Source organism: Teleopsis dalmanni, chromosome 2 (assembly GCF_002237135.1).
Source record: "Teleopsis dalmanni isolate 2A chromosome 2, ASM223713v2, whole genome shotgun sequence".
Lineage (NCBI taxonomy): Eukaryota > Metazoa > Arthropoda > Insecta > Diptera > Diopsidae > Teleopsis > Teleopsis dalmanni.
In genome coordinates, this window is record NC_051847.1 from 28629043 (window position 1) to 28646724 (window position 17682).

General features: G+C 26.0%; 1 protein-coding gene across 10 annotated transcripts in view; it reads left to right on the forward strand.

Annotated features, from left to right (window-relative positions):
- Positions 1-7611, forward strand: part of LOC119677766 (kinase D-interacting substrate of 220 kDa B-like) — a 53402-nt gene extending 45791 nt beyond the window's left edge. For 5 of the 10 annotated variants that reach the window (XM_038089271.1, XM_038089266.1, XM_038089270.1 and 2 more), the window contains exons 12-15: positions 235-264; positions 1225-1561; positions 4564-4857; positions 7313-7611. In XM_038089271.1, the coding sequence (XP_037945199.1) occupies positions 235-264; positions 1225-1561; positions 4564-4857; positions 7313-7509 (858 nt within the window). In that variant the 3' untranslated portion in view covers positions 7510-7611. The remainder of the gene's footprint in view (positions 1-234; positions 265-1224; positions 1562-4563; positions 4858-7312) is intronic. The other 5 variants (XM_038089267.1, XM_038089263.1, XM_038089269.1 and 2 more) reach the window with 3 other exon arrangements.
- The last annotated feature ends 10071 nt before the right edge of the window (positions 7612-17682 follow it).

The following is a 17682-nucleotide window of genomic DNA, read 5'->3' on the forward strand; positions in this document are numbered from 1 at the left end:
AAAACTATCATCAGAACCATTGATAGTTTGCTACCATCTTTACTATGTATAAAATTTCGAATTTGTTTTGTTTAAAATTGAAGTTTATTTAGAGTTAGTTTTGATTTCTATAGGCATACCATGTGATAAGACATTATCTAGCATAACATATGATTTGTTTTTATAGAAATTCATCAATTTAACATTTTTTTCATATTTTTTGTTTTCCATCAATAACAAAATTTCGAAAAGCAGCCAAAAGTTCATGATTACGAATATTTACAGGTAACATTAAAAAAAATTACATTTTGTTTATGTGTTCATCAAATGTTGTATATTTCCTTTGTGTATTTAATAAATTTTGTTTTTACTAGTGCTTCAAATTTCATTCGAGTTCGAAGCTTTAAACATTTGAATGTTCGAATATGCTTGTAGTCGAGTATTTTCAGCAAAAAGTGCTACTCCGAAATGTTTGAACATCATAGCGTGCTCGAACATATAGTCTTATACATATTTGTATAAAAGAAAACAGATATAAAATAAAACATGACACGTTCGAGTAACTCATCTAGCATTTTTTAACACTTGAATTATTCGATCTAAATATTCGAAATTTAACAACAATCGAACTGCTCAAACAGTTCGATACTCGAACATTTTGAAGCACTTGTTTTTTCCGATTGTGTATTTATGTTGTGACTTTCCTTACATTTTAAATATTAAATTTATTCGATTGAGTAATATTCCTTTATACTTATTTGAATGCTGAAAAATTAATTAATGAATTAGTAAATTATTTAGTATATTAATAAAACTTTCGATTTATGAGAAGTATGTTTTAATAATTTAAAGTTAATAGAGAAATACTGTTATATTTCTCTTTTTTAACATTTATTTCACATAATACTGAATATTTTATTTATAATAAAATAAAATTTAAAACTATTAATATGTTTTTACTATATAATTTTGTTGTTAATTTTAAATATTATAACCATTCTATCTTTTTGAAAATTCCAATATATTTCCTACCTTTAAATATTTAATTGCAGTTTTGTAGACTTTGTGATTTAAACAAAAAAATAATAATATTTTTGGAAAATTATAATTAAATAAATGTATTAAGTTTCCCTTTCTTTACTTACTCGTTCTCTGTAAGCTCTAGTCCTTTTATAAATTTGAACTCTCAATAATATCCTAAACTAAATAAAGTGCAGAGGGATTATAATATATTTATATTTATAGGTTACTCTGGAAGAACAAATGATTTGTGGTGCATTACAAACACTAAACGAAGAAGCTTTTGAGGATGTTGCTAGCAGCGAACGCCCCAGTCCATCAGGCATGCCTACAGGTGAGATGCTAGCTGCAGCTGCACAACTACATTTAGCACCAATACGCGAATCGTCGGAATTCGGTTCTCCATCCGATGAACAAAAAACTAATAATATACTACAATATGCTTCAAACAACAATTACAACAATATCAATACACAAAAACACCTAAATACAGACTACAATCGCAGCGCTAGTACAAACTCATTGCAAAGTCTAACGGGGGGATTGTATTTAAGTAATGCTGGTAATAATAGTGGTGGTGGCGGGTATCTTAAGGATGGTGATGTGTATAGTATACGTCATAGTTTAGTTGGTGAAGGTCATAATATTGCTGAAGTGCAGCTATTAGCGGCTGTTAATCAGCGCTATCAGCGCCATCATTCTGTTGGTGATGATTTATTGTGCGAACCATTAACAGCACCTATGCACAACACAACTTATCATCCAAATGGTGTGCCCACTGTTGTTGTTATACCGAATAGCAATGGTATTCATGATGTTGATGATACAAAATTATAGAATTGGCCGAAACATCAAAATTGGTTGGGTAGAGGCTGGTTTCAGTTGTGATGTTATGTGAAACAAATATGTAGTGGAGACTTCAATGTTGTAAGTCACCAAAGCTAAGGTTTCACAACAAAACCAATTTTTATACTTATGATAGATGAAATCAAATCTTCCAATTATTTGCATATCCTTTAAATATTTATAGTATATATTTATATATATTAAAAAATAAATTTAAAGCATACGTCAAGTTAGCAATAAAAAAATTTTACATGCAATAGTGTAACTAATAATACCGACAATAGTTACAAAACGATTTGTTAAGTAAAGCAGTGTTGAACTAATCAGCCTTATAGTATTTTCTTATATAATTTAGACTTTTTCATTTTAGTTATTTATTTCATATACGATTAAAAACATATTTATATACATTAATAAAAACTATGCACACACAAACACATTTAATATGGTGCCACATTATACACTAACTACTTCCTTCTTTAGCATAATTTTAGTAAAAGACAAGGGACTTAATATATGTCAAAAACAAATAAATATATTTATAAGATTTTTATAGTAATTAAAATGACAAAAATTGTTATTAAAACATGTTTCAATATATATAAAAAGCATTAGTTAATTAATATATGATTGTAATATGTGCAATTTTTACTTAAAACTAATATTAAGACATAAGTGCTGTAAAGAATTTAAATAAATTAGTATCATTTAAGCAACTAATTGGATTATATTGCTTAAAGGTTATATCTTGAATTTAAAATTTATTTAAAGTTTAGGTAAATCATTTACTAAACTTAACTCATTTACTACTTACACATTAACAATATATAATAAATATTGTACAATTAATTAAATCATTTTATAATGCAAATCATATATACATTCAGATTATGTTAAAAACTTTGTATAATAAAATATGTATTTTATGTTACACCTTATTATGCACTTCACTTATCTCTTATGTTTTCATATATGGCAAGATTGTTAATAACTGTTATGTAAAAAAATCTATATTTTATATAAATTGTATATCATCAGAATGACAATTATAAAAGTTCTGACTATTTCATATATAGAATTATGAAAATTATATGCTTTAATGCATGTTGCAAATTGTAAGAAATTGTGTATACTTAACTTGTAATTACAATATAATGAATTATACAACTACAAAAAAAAGAAATTACAAAATATTTAAAACGTTAAAAATACAAAAATTTTTTAAAATATATACCAATTCAAAATTTATTTAATTACGTATATTATAACAATTTTTATTAACCCCTTTCCATTTAAAGTTTATAATAATACAAAACTATTATTAATTATTAATTTAATATTTCTTTTTAAATCTTTTTTACACTACAAGCTAAAGAAAAATAGCCCACCTTAAGTCGATTATTACAAATAATAATAATTTTAATATTATATTATTAATAAAATTTCATAAAACAATAAAATAAAAAATAACAACACATATTGCATGTTTTTATGCCGTGGTTTAATAATATATGTGTATACACTATATGTTTTATTTAAGTTCCTAAAAGAGTTTAATGATTAGTTTTCATTGTTTAAATCATTTACTCTATATTTTAAATAGATTTTTTTAAACATAAACAATATTTTTTTAAACAAATAATTGAACAGGCGAATGAATCTTAACAGAATGTCGTCAGCACATAGTTAAAACCTATATAACACTGAAATTGTAACCAAAATATATATATATATGTTAAGTATATATCATATTGCATGTTATGTTAAATAAGCTTGGTAATAATACTTACAAAATATTTACAATGTTTTACTGACTCTTCATTGTGAAGAAAAATAGAAAATGTACATGTGAAATAAAAAATGTATCTTTGTAAATTAAAAATGAGCAAGTTTTTGAAAAAGCATTGTAAAATTAAGCTAAATATACTAATAATAATAATAATAATAATAATAATAATAGTATAATATTATATAATAATAAATCGAGTTAAAATTTGTGAATTTTGTTTATGAATGTATTTTTAATTTAAACTGCATTTAAATGTTAAACACCTTTCACTATGCAAAAGTTGCTTACAAATTGTTTATTTATTTCTTGGTGTTGGAAGTTCTTGGGGTTATATGTGATTCATATTCATTGGTTAAAAATGCTTTATCATTGGTTACTGCAAAATGCATAAGATTTAATTCACACGTTGTTATTTGTACAGCATTTGCACACTAACATTGGTTATTTGTGGTTCTTAATACAGTTCGATATGCTTTATTCGCCATTAAATCTCGTAAATGAGAAAATAAAATTTTAAAAACAATTTATTGTTAATAGTTTATTAAGCTATTGTTAAAAATTGATATTAAACTAACACAGGAGTAAGATAGAGGTAGAAATAGTGCTATAAGTAAAGAGAGAGACAGAAATAGATTTTTTTTTGTAAAGTAATCAATATGTAAAAGAGCAAGCACACACCTAGATTAGTGTACTGGTTGTTCAATATGACTCTTTCACTATCTTCTTTCATTATAAAATATCTTATATCACACATATATTTTCGATAAGTTTATTGCTAATATTATTCTTAAGAACTGCCACTACCACTCAGTTACCCCAATTGCTTTTACAATGTTTTGCCACCTATTAAAAGATTAATGCTAAAAATTTGCACATATTTTTAGCACAATAATTATTATAATAATTTATTCATTTATATTTTTCTACAGACAGTGAACTATATGGTAACTCGAATGTATTATCATCCACCTTAAATCCAACAACGTTGGTAACATCATCACCCGAACCAATGCGACGCGATTCTATATTGAAACCACAAGGCAGTATGAAGACGAGCGATAAACGTGTATCGATCAAACAAACAACAAGTGATATAACAATTCCAAACAACAATAACAAAATAATAGCAAATGTTGAATATATATCGGAAATATCTTTGGTAAATAATACAACAGGGCCAAAACCCATAGCTGTTGAAAGACGTCTTAATAAGCCTCCATCAGGTAAAGAAAACTCTTAAGATCTTAAGAAAGGAAAATTTTTATATTGTAATTTATATTGTATTGTATAGATTATAAACATAAGTTTATATAAGAACTATATACAAATTTAAAACAGTGTTATTAATAATTATATAATAAACAATAATAATTAATTATGAAAATAATTAAAGTAGGGAATAACTAAATGTATGTTAACATATAATATAAATCCCTATATAAAATGGGGATTATAAAAAGTATTAAAAGAGCTATTAATATTAATAGCAGCTTTTAATTTTTAAACGATGGAAGTTTTAATCGCAAATACATTACCTGAATCACTAAATGTGATATAAATATAATGTGTGTTAGATATAATTAATTTCATTTGTTTTCTATACTTTATCCGTATTGTAATCAAAATTCTTTATAACCAAAAAAAAAAACACGAAGAATATTATAATTAATTTTACAGTTTCGATGACAGTTGTAAGATATAATCAATCAGTTTTAGCCATTCTAATATTTATTTAAAGGATTTTCTCTTTCTTATTGAAGAAGACATACATCCAGATATATGTTTATGGGTATATCAATTACGTTTATCCAGCTAGTTAAGATTATGCATGTATACATTATGTACACATATATGTTTCTTTCACTTTAGCTAATCAAGAATATGTATATTGTACACACTCAGATGTTTCTTTCTCTCTGTTACAGATATATAAACAAAGTTATTATAACCTTTACAGTTGACGTATATAGATTATAGACATAACTTTTATATAATAATACAATCGGAATATAGTGATTGCATAGTTGTAGCAGGGGTTGATAACCATCGATATCCCTATTAACTGTGATATATTAATGTTGAAAGATCTATATAAATACATTAAATTATAATATATTAATAATATACACAAAACTTTTATATAATTATACGATCAGTATGTTGTGATTATATAGTTGTATCAGATGTTACTACAGACCATTCATCACAATGGGCAATATATGCCTCCGAGTGGAGGTGCTGACAACGGTCAGCACGCGCCTTCCGAACCTGCTACAGACCATTACCCCATTAAATGTCTTTGTTAATGTGAAAAATTTGAGAGAAATTTCTTTTAGTGACTGCCAATCTGCCAGTTTTTTCACAATATCTAAGCTTGTATCAGCATGTTTAACAAAATTGAGTGAGATGTCGGTGTAATCATTGGTTAACTTGTTATGTATACCGGGCCATACCTAAAGTACGATTTCTGGCACTTTTAAAGGGAACGAACTGGTTAGAATTTGCGTTTAACTTCCTATATTATCAATACTAATGGATTTAGGCATCGCCTTAGTCTAATTTAAACAAACTCCTTATAAGTAACGAACTAACTAGAAGTGCCACATAACTTTCCATACTATTAATTCCAATAGATGCGTGCATTGGCTTAGCCTTATTTGTACGGAATGTTAGCACTGATTATTTCAAAATTACAGCTTAAGAAAGGCTTGTATGATTTAAATGGGTTCTACTCGCCAGTCGCTGTCCAACGCAATCACCGTACTGCTGGGACACTGTATCATAAACAGTCATGGGTTTTTTAAACAAGTATTACATTAGTTGTAGCTCATAGGATGAAGAGAAGTGTCACTTATCTCTGCACAGTACTCGTTAGAATGTGTTTATTCACTTTAGGGTTTCCTTTTGTTAAGCGTCTGTTTGATATTACAAATGTGAAAATTATATAGCCAGTTCATTAAAATAACAGGGGTCTTAACTTCTTTATTTGTCAAATCTATTTACAACTCGATTTCGAATATTGGTGATATATTCATAAAACTACATAAATTAACTTTGTATAAACATAATTATGTTACATATTGTTTACGATTTCTGTATATTGTTCTTAAAAAACATATCACAAAAATTGAGGGTTTGTAAAGGAACTATATAAAAAACTAAGAGATCTGCGCGTTCTTTTGAGACTACTTGCAAATTGTATTTTACATCTCTACCATGTAGTGATTATGTATTTTGCAGGAAATGTAGAATATTAAAAATATTATTTTTGTAAATAACCATGACATGAAAATATTCTTCAATCGAAATTTGAATCCAATAATAGTAACAAAGCCTTGACAAAAACTTTTTTGTAGTTTAAGGATGGCCACAGTTCTATCTCTTTCTCATGTAATTTATAAGATTCAATAACTTGGAGTATCACATATTATAATCCGATGTAAACGATCTCTGAAACTAAATTGTGTGCAAAATTTAATAGTATTAGAAATTAGTGTATATTCTGTCAATAGTCCTTTATGGATTTCCTGAAATCCATACTCCTTATTGAAGTGTGTTTTAGTAAAAATGTGTGTAAGACAAAAATAATTATGTAAAAAAATAAGCTGAATTTAGTTTATTAAATTATAAAAAAATTTTTATTTATATACATAATAACATAATAAAAACTTTTTATAGGACCACGTCCAGCTTCTCTGGTCATCACGAAAAATGACAAGAAGTCTGGACAATATAGATACAAAATGACACGTTCCTCGTCTGTTGATTATGAAGATATCGAAGGTCAACATCAAACAAATAATGCCAACAAACTGACATCTGAACAAATGCAAGAAGATGAATCGGCGCCTTTAGTATTCACAGTGCACAAATGATCCATCGTTTGTACATTCACAAATGTGTTGTGTCTCCAATAGTTTATTAACAATATTTTTAGCTTTAAGCGAGTGTAATGTGCATATTTAATGAATTTTCACCAAAGGAATTGTTACAAATTTTTTTAAGGAATATGTTATTGTTTATGAGTAGATATATTTTTGAAAAAAAAAACTTTATTTAGCCAAATATTTATATATGTTGATATTTATAAAATAGCAAGTAAATGAATATATATATATATATGTACAATATAATAATAAAAAGCCTTTTCAGTGAGTGACGCAAACGTACTTAAACAAATATATAATAAATTAGTTAGTTAAATTAAATATGAAATTAATATTGTTAAAATTTATGAGCGAGTTGTTAAAGCTTTTCTAAATTATGCGTATATATATTATTTAATTGAGCAATAAAACTATTTAGTGATAGAATTATATATAATTATATACAAATTAATATATAAAAATAAAAACGATTCAAAGACAATTTATTTAAACCCAAAAAATACATTATTTTTTATTTTTAATATAATATTTTGACATAATATTTATATAAGCGATGATTTTTAATAACAATACAATATTCTCATAACGTCCCTTTTTTGTTTACATGTCCAATTGTATATAAAAACTTGTAACCAATAAATTGATGGTATCGCTCTGTTGAGATTTAGAAAAATTCTATTATGTGGACCCAGTTTATTCTTACTTTCACTTTATAACCTATCATTATCTCATCCTACCTAATTGTGCAAGTTTAGTCAACTATTGTCTATTTTTGCTAATGGATCAGCATGAACGACAATAAAAACAATATTAAAATATAAGTTAATCAGTAATACAGAGAGTCCATTTTTTTTACAGTAGGTGGAAAGCATCGAAAGCCAAAGTGTGAGATTTCAACGCACTAAAATCACCTCTAAGGAATGAGTTGAGAAGACCGGAGGTGTCAAAATTTAATAGTTATTACTGGTCTCATGCCAGTAATCAGAGGTAAAAGTTAGAAGAAACTTAGTATTTATGTTTACAAATATATCTAAGAATCTGTTGTCTATGTAAGTTATCAACATGTTGCTATAAAGCTTTTCTTACATCAAATAGCACTATATGTAATTTTTCCACTAATATAAGAGTTGTACACATGTAATTCCTCTATCCCGCTCTTCAGATTCATACTTAAAACTCTAAAATAAATGTTTCTTTCAAGCATTATTCGTTTTAATTACAATGGACTTACATTGCCTAAGTGCAATAATAATTTTATCATACTTTACGATTAGGTATAATTGTACTCAGACCATATGAGCCCATTGTATTATAAACGGATAACGCTTAAAAGCAATTTTAGAATTTGAAGTTTGAACATGGAGAGCACAATGAGGATAAATGCTGTATATATATAAATAATATTATATGGTATATAGGAGAATGAAAAAAAGAGCGTATTTGGTTAAACTGGTATGACCGATTTATATAAATTTTTTAGATATATACGATTCTTTATATATTTATAACAAATCACATAAGATATATAGGAGGAATGAAATATATGAAATGAAATATATAGCTCAATATGTAGCCCTATTGTTTTGTGTGTGATTAGCAGTATATCTATGTCTTTATCTCAAGGACAGTTTGTCTTTACCACGTTATAATTCTTCAACCGGTTAAAGTTTTTTTTTGACAAAAACTCACAAATTTACTAAAATAGAGTACTAGTGAATGAATTCATGTATTTTTGTTGGAAGCCTTGAGAACGAAACATCACCTTAAACATTAAATTAGAAGACATCAATGCTATGAACTGTACTGATGCTTCACACATAATATCTTAATAATTAAAACAGTGTTCTGCATGCAAAAGTAGTCTAAGTTATATAAAATTTAAAGAAATGTTTAATATGTTAAATATGTTTAATAAATAAAAAAAAAAAACAAGGAAACAGTATGTCGCTTAAAGACCTAAGTCAATAGGTGCATTCGGTCGCTCTGAAATGTGGAAAAAAAACAAGTCTCTTGTTAAAATCTCTAATTTTTTACCAAAACAACAACACTACTCTATTGCTCTGACAAGCTAGTTACGAAGCAAAGGTATTCTTTGTTACGAAGTCTCTAATCGTCTACGAGAGTGCAGACAAATTATTTACCAGAGTGGTAAGCGATCTATTGTGAACCTTCATTGGAAATTTTTATAAATATTGCAGTTTTCTGCCGAAAGTTTTTTTTAAAACAATATTTCAAATAAAATTAAAGTTTTATAAATTTAAAAATTTAAAAAAAAAATATTTTAATTTATATAAATATTTTAAGCGTATATTTAAAAAAAAATTTTATAAATATGTAAAAGTTTTTAGTCGGTTTTTGTTGTTTAATATTTTTAACTTTTATTTCGTACGTTGTATTTTGTATATCTCTACACGTGTTTCGGCAAATTCGCCTTTGCCTACATCAGGCGAATTGCTAATATTATTAAAAGTGAATTTGCAGAAATACGTATAGGAATTCACAAAAAATACCATCAAAATAAAAGTTAAAATTCTTAAAACCAAAACCGACTGTAAGTTAATGCTTATTGAGGCAAGAGACTTGTTCCTTTTTGTCGCATTTGTAATCGCGGCAAATACACCTAAAATAATATCCAGCCTCATCACATGATATCTTAGTTGAGATTACCTGGTCAAGGTAAGTATATGACTTAGCCAATATTAAATTTAACTAGCCCATAATATAATTTATTAACTTTATTATAAATGAGTGTTGGGCTATCAGTCAGATTTTGTAATTTGGTTTTTTAATAAAAAATTTTTCTTATTATTTTACTTATTTAATATTTATTTCCGACGTTTCGGTTTTTTAAAATCATCATCAGGGAAAAAAATTTAAAACAACTGAATAGAATAAAAAAATAAAATAATAAAATAATTTATTAAATTATTAATTAAATAAATAAAATATATTACAAATTATGGTCATTGTTAAATATTTAATTATTTGATATTTTTTAGTGATGGCAATGCTTAAATCATTGCAACTGAGCTTTTCATTGTTAACGCGCTTTTGAAGCACATGTAGACGCCGCATGAATCAATGAAGTAAAATGTAAACAAAACACACACTAAATAAAACTAACAACAAAAACAATAAGAAAAAATTCCGGTTACAAGTAACTGGTATACTTGACACAGATTATAACATTTCATTACTAAATTGTTTTTGTTTTTTTTTTCTTTTGTTCACTTAAACCAAAACTACCCACAACTTTCACTTTCATTGAGCATTGTTGTTGTCGATTATTGCTTCTAATTTTTATGTTTACGAGAAACTAACACATACACATGACGTCACAAAATATAAACAAAAATGTCATTTCAACTTGTTTATAGAAATTGAAAAGCACAAAATCAGCTGTTTGATAAACTAAAAGGTCACCTTCAAAGCAAGAAAAAGTTTTTTTCTCGCTAATAAAATCAGTTAAAGGAAGAGTTTTAGTAGGTAAAGTGTGTGGTTTATTCTTTAAAAAATATTAAAGTTATATAAAATTAATAATATATGAAATAAAAAATATAAATTCAATGAATATATGCATAAAACTAAAATAATTTTTTAAAAAGAAGACAGTGATAGTAAAGTAATTAAAAGTTTTTAAAATATTTAAATAGATTTTGTGAAAAAATCTGCATTCCCTTTAAAAATTTATTCTAAATTAATATGCATGAATATTAAAATAAATAATATTTATATTAACGATATATGTACTAAGTGGAATGGTTTGTTTAATTAAAAAAAAATCCACCAAATATTATCACTCTATGGCCAGCAAATAATTTCCTGATTGTTTTTTCATTATTGGTGCTTCGAATGTGTGTGTGTGTGTTTGTGTTGAGTTTTTTATATGAAAGTTTAGGAATTTTTGTGAAATTATTTTAATTTTTTTTTCAAATTTATTTATTTTATTTTTAAAGTTTTATTACCAAGTTAAATTAGAAATTTAAAAAAAAATAAAAAAAAAAAATAAAAAAAAATACTGTAAGTAAATCAATTATTTTATATGACATTTATGTGAAGTACACATAAAAAAATTCAATTATTATTCAATTTCTGTTAATTAGAAATATATTTTATTTTTAAAAATAATTAAAGCTTGTATTCAATATTGGAACATTTGGGAGACACAAAAATTTTTAAAAATATTTAGAAATTACTTTTATACTTTTGTTTCGAAAAAAAAACCACATGAAGCGATAACATTTTTTTTATGATTAATTAAAAAATAAAAAATAAATATTATTGATAAAATGCAGGTCAGTAATTCACTGATAAATAGAAGTTTACTCAGTGCATTAGTTTAGATTTAAAAAATATTTTTCGCTTTGATTAGAAAAATATTTAAACGAAGCGAAGTCTACACTGTGCCTAAAAGCATTGCATTAATAAATCCATAAATTAGTAATAAATAATGAAAATTATAAAGAATTTTAACCAGATATATATTTTTTTGATTTTGATTAGGGTTATCAAAATAACGCTTTAGAGTTGGAGATTGAAATACAAATTATATTTATTAAATTGTTTGAATTTTATTTAATATTAATTAGAAAAATATATAAACGAAGCGAAATATTATTACAATCAAATATAAAAAACAATATTATTTAATTTGGTACATTGAATTTATTTATAGACAATTTAAAAAATCTCCATTAAACTTTGTTAGTTTTTTATATTCATCTGTAAAGAAAAGAAGCTCCATTAAAACCATCAAACTTTTATAAATGTTATATATTGTTCAAATTTGTTCACTGATTTCTCATCTAGGTTAGGTTAGGTTGTACCGCCAATCCCAGGGGGATCCACTTAGGCCTATAGGCCCATTGTGATACCGTATTATTGAGAACCCATGGGCTAAAACCATCTAGAAGATTTGTCACATATATAGCCCACAATATTGTTGGGCATTGGCTACGAATTGAATGCACAATCACCGTGAATATTTAATGTGTAATATTCCCAATTTTTTGCTGAACATCTTGCAAGAATAAAAAGCTACACAGGTCCTTTTCACTTATACATTTCCAATTTAGCTTACTATCCAACTATTGGGTTTCTTCCTATAGTTTTAACTGTTGTCCATTTAATAAAGGAAAATCGAAAGCCGGTATTTTGGTTTAGTGGTGTACATCAACATTCCAGTCTTTCCTGGATTGATACTTAGTCTACAGATTGGCGCCAAGTACATGCACCAGGGAATATCAGGGAACATATCTGAAACTAGAATAACCACATCATCTGCATACCTTTAAACAAATTTATGATTAAAGATGATTAAAATATGTCTGTGATTTGATGTATTATAATATATGTTAAGTATGTAATCAAACTTATACAGAGTTTATTAACTTAAAAGTGAGAAAATATATTATCACCTGAAAATGTTTTATTCAAATTGATTAAATAATAAGATTTATTTTCTAATTTCGTCTCATCACGTGAATAAATCATCACAAGAATTCTGAAAAAATGCAAAAAAGTACTTTCGTTTATTTATAATATATATTATATATTTTTATTTCATAATAGAGTGACGTATAATTATTTCTAGTAGAAATGTTTCAATTTTGCCGAAATTATTGGTATATATATACATATCTATATGATTGTATATGTATATATTTACAATTTTAAGGTCATTGACATTAAATATTGATGTCTCTTTTGTATTAAGAAAAATTTATTTATTTAATTTAAAATATTATTTTTAAATTTTGGTTGGTTCTCTGCCTAATATCAGATCATTAAAAAAAAAACAAAAGATAATGTATATAAATAAATAAATATATTTTAAAAATAAATTTTAAAATTAAAAACATTTTATCATATGAGCACTTGACTTAAAGAGTGAACTACATGTGAATCTGAAGATAATTAGGTTTTAAACTACTAATTAAGCAATTATATTCGAATATTTATTATTATTCTTATAATGATTCTAATATTAGCACAAAATTTATAATGAAATTTTTAACTAACTTTTATAAATAAATAACACAATCTACTTTATGAACTTCGTTTGCAAAATTGACAATGTCAATTAACTTATATACAGATCTATTGTTCCCTTATGGGAGAGGATATTCAATTTTTCACCTGATTCTTTTTCTTACTTTGGGTTACGTTAAAGTACCACAAAACTAGAACTATTAATGGAAAATGTATATAAGGATTGTTTATAGCATTTTCATCTATATATGCAAGATATATTTAAACTCCTTTTTGAGTAATTATTCAATCCAAAAAAGAATTTATTAGACAACAAACGAGTAGGTTCCTATCAACTTGTATTTCAGTAAATATATCTAGTACGATTTGTTCAGGATTTTAAAATAAGCTACTGTGTAGGTTGAGATTGCAGAATAGAGCATGGACTCAGAGTGATACATCTGCAGAATATGCAAGATAGATACAATGATTACATGTCTTTCATCAAGATGTATGAAAAAACTAGTTTTGTTTGGTACATTTTTGTTTTAAAATGTGTTGATCCAATGAGCCAAGAACGAAAATGAGCTATTCTTAGTTTTGATTGAAGGAAATTGGTAAGAAGTAAATGATATGCATCCTGAAATACTATGAAACTCATGTTATCGGTTGACTTCATGATCAATTCTTTTTCACAGCTAGTTCATCCAAATTTATACTCTTGATTGTAAGTATTTAAGTAATAATAAGTCTACTGTAATGAATTGATACAGAAATATTGCCCGATTTTGTTATAAAACCGCTACGTGCTGGAGCTCAGGGTACACACTAAATATCTGTATTCCAGATAATTAATTCATATTCAGTGGGATGTAATCAGTATACTGTGTCAGAAACTTTTCGCTCTAATAAAATCACACAATGCTTGTCATCGAACAGCCTGATGATTTCTGATATCTCCATCAATTTTAACTGGACGTCTGGAATATGACGCAACACACATGATTACAAGATCATATTAAAACATACTTGTTCATTCTTATAAATACATATCGATATATTATTTACATATAATGTAGGAATACACCTAATTGAATTAATCGGCCGGAAAATTTGTTGGAAATTTACTTCAAACATTCTTTAATATGTGTATTTTAGTTTTTGTGTCAAAATAAGTTTTCGATCAATTGTCTAGAGAGAAGAAATACCTACGCCTTATAAACTTACTTATTCGCAGTTTTCACTAATAAGGTACTTTAACGGACATAGGCCCAAGGCCCGCTGTTATATCATTAGGGGACTTATTTCACGTTTTTTTTAATTTAATATTTTAGGTATTAGGTGTTTTAGGTATTAATTTTAATATATTATAATTTATTTTTTTTAATAAATTTAGTTAATAATTTTGAAGTATTTTATTTGGACTTGAAGTTATTGGTTTGTTAGCAATAGCTATGACAACATTTATTTTTAAGCCTATTTTCAACTTTTCCTTGATATCTAATATATACATATATTCAAGAATTTCGGTTCAAAATAAAGTTATGTATACAAAAAAACTGCATCTACCTTTATAGTACTGTGACCCACATAGGTTCAAAAATCTGTTGTGATACCAAAAATCGATATTAATTTACTTAACCTTAATTTAATATTTTTTTAAAAATTAGTTTAGTTGTTAAAAATGTTGAAATATTTTATTTGGACTTGAAGTTAATGTGTTTGATGTTTGTCTTAATTATTTCAGTAAATCATTATAATGATTTGTTTTCAATATATAAATAATAGAACATATATTCTTATTAAGCCTATTTAAGCTTTTTTTTGAAATATAATAAATAATAAATTTTCAACAATAGTGGTCCAAAATTAATTTATTAAGAGAAATCAAATTTTTTTTCTTTATAAACATGGGACTCACATAGGTTCAACATTCATTTAAATAACATTAGGGGATTCTTTAATGTCTTTTGTAAAATGACATCGTTTTTTTTGTTTTAATTCTTCAATGAGGGCAAAATATCGCCTTAAGAAAACTGTTTAACACCCCATGGTACGTAAGAGGAGCGGGTTATTCACAGAGATTTGAGAGTCATTCAGTTGAAAAATATATTAAAGATCGTGCACTGAAACTGTTCAATATAATTTACTGTCACAATAATCCAACACTCAGCAACCTAAAAATACAACGAAATCTGATAAACACAGGCAGATACAAAGACATCAGATCCATCATATTATAAAGTCCCGTATTCAGTTATTCTTAGTGTGACCTAAAACTGTCTACAAATATAATAGAGTTAAGATGATGAATCACCAACTCAGACATCTCCATATCAACACCTTTTTTCCATAATTTTAGTAAACGATATTGAAAATTTTATAATCATAAAATTTCCATTATCCATTATAATCCATAATAGTATAAAATTATCCGTAATAGTTTGAGATATTTTTTGATATCTTAACATATGTGTAGATATTTTTTAACAATTTTGGTCCAAAATAAAGTTATATATGCGAAAAAAATTAGATTTCCTGTATATGAATGGAACTCATATAGGTTTAAAGCTTATTTGAATATTATGATTGGGTACTTTAATGTCTTTTATAAAATGATATCCTTTTTCAACATCTTTAGTAAATTATACTGAAAAGTTTTTAATATAATTTGAGATATTCTTTGATATTTTATACATATATATATAAATATCAATATATATTATAATCAACAATTTAGTTCCTTAGTAAAATTCGTAACTAATTATGTATACGAAAATAATTGATTTCCTTTTATATATTCATATGATACTTGCATCAATTTCATTAAATAATATTTTTATAATATTTTTAATTAAAAAAAATATTTTATTAATCCATAAAATGTTTGTTATTAATAGAAATAACAACAATAATAATAAATGTATTGTACTATGTTTGCATATATTCGTATGTCGAATGGAATCATTTAATATCTATAAATTTGACCACAAAAAATGAAAAGATCGTATTTGTTATTTTTATTTTTTTGTTTAATTTTTTTGTTAATTTTTGTACTCATACTGAAATTAATTAAAATACGAAAACAAATTAAATATTCAACAATACATAGAAATGAAAAGAAATATATGTAATTTGGTATAAAGTGAAGAAATTGTAGCCGAGCTGGAAGTTTGCACAAAATTAGTTCAATTTTGTATTCTCTCTCAATTAGACTGAAATAATTCCAGAAAAATAGGCGATGCTCGAAGAAGGTTTTCGTTGGTTGTGTAAATTTACCCAGCAAAAGCTCAATATTCTCTGTCGCATTCTATTGCAAACCCATCTCTTTCGTTGGCTGATCGATACCTATTTGAGACTAACGAAAAGCGATAAAGTTGAGGGTAGGAAGAAATTAGAAATCGATCAGGAAATCAAACAAAGTGCAAATGTGAACGCGGAAGTTAATGTAAAAAGTGCGAAAAGCGAGATTTCTAAAAGTCAAACAAACATGGGGATAGCACATCCAAAGCCTACTCATTATTATCCCCCTCCGCAAGTTGTAAAGCCTCCGCAAGCTGTAAAGCCCCCGCAAGCTGTGAAGCCCCCGCAGGTATGTTAGTTAAAACATATAAAACATTATTAATATTGTTTGTGTGTTATTCTTAATGTTGGTTGAGGTAAAATAACATCAATTTGTTGTTGTTGGATTGAGATTGTTGCATTAAAATCACACATACACAATACAGAATACAATGCATTTCTAGCTGTGCAAGCTGATAAAAATACCGTATTAAATATTGTATGAATATCATTTAATGCCAAAAAAAATTACATTTAAAGTGGAATTAAAACAGAATTATATACTTAAAGAAATTAAAATTCTAAATGAAATTTATTTGAAGTACCCAAGCAACTGTAGTTTCTTACCTACATGCATTCAATTTGTTGTTGGATTTACTGGCGCCATAATTTTTTCATCTGAAGTTAAGACAATCCAGTACTAAAAAAATAATAACAACGTACATATTTACATTTCTTCAATATCAAATAGCAAAATGATCACGTGTGGCGGGAATGATGAGCACTTGCTTTATTTTCAATCACTTCAGGCTAATAATCGATCTGTGATGACATTGAAAACTAATTCAAGTGTTGCGCGTTCTAGTCTGAGTGCGATTACTAAAAAAAAATCAAGATGAAGGTTGACTA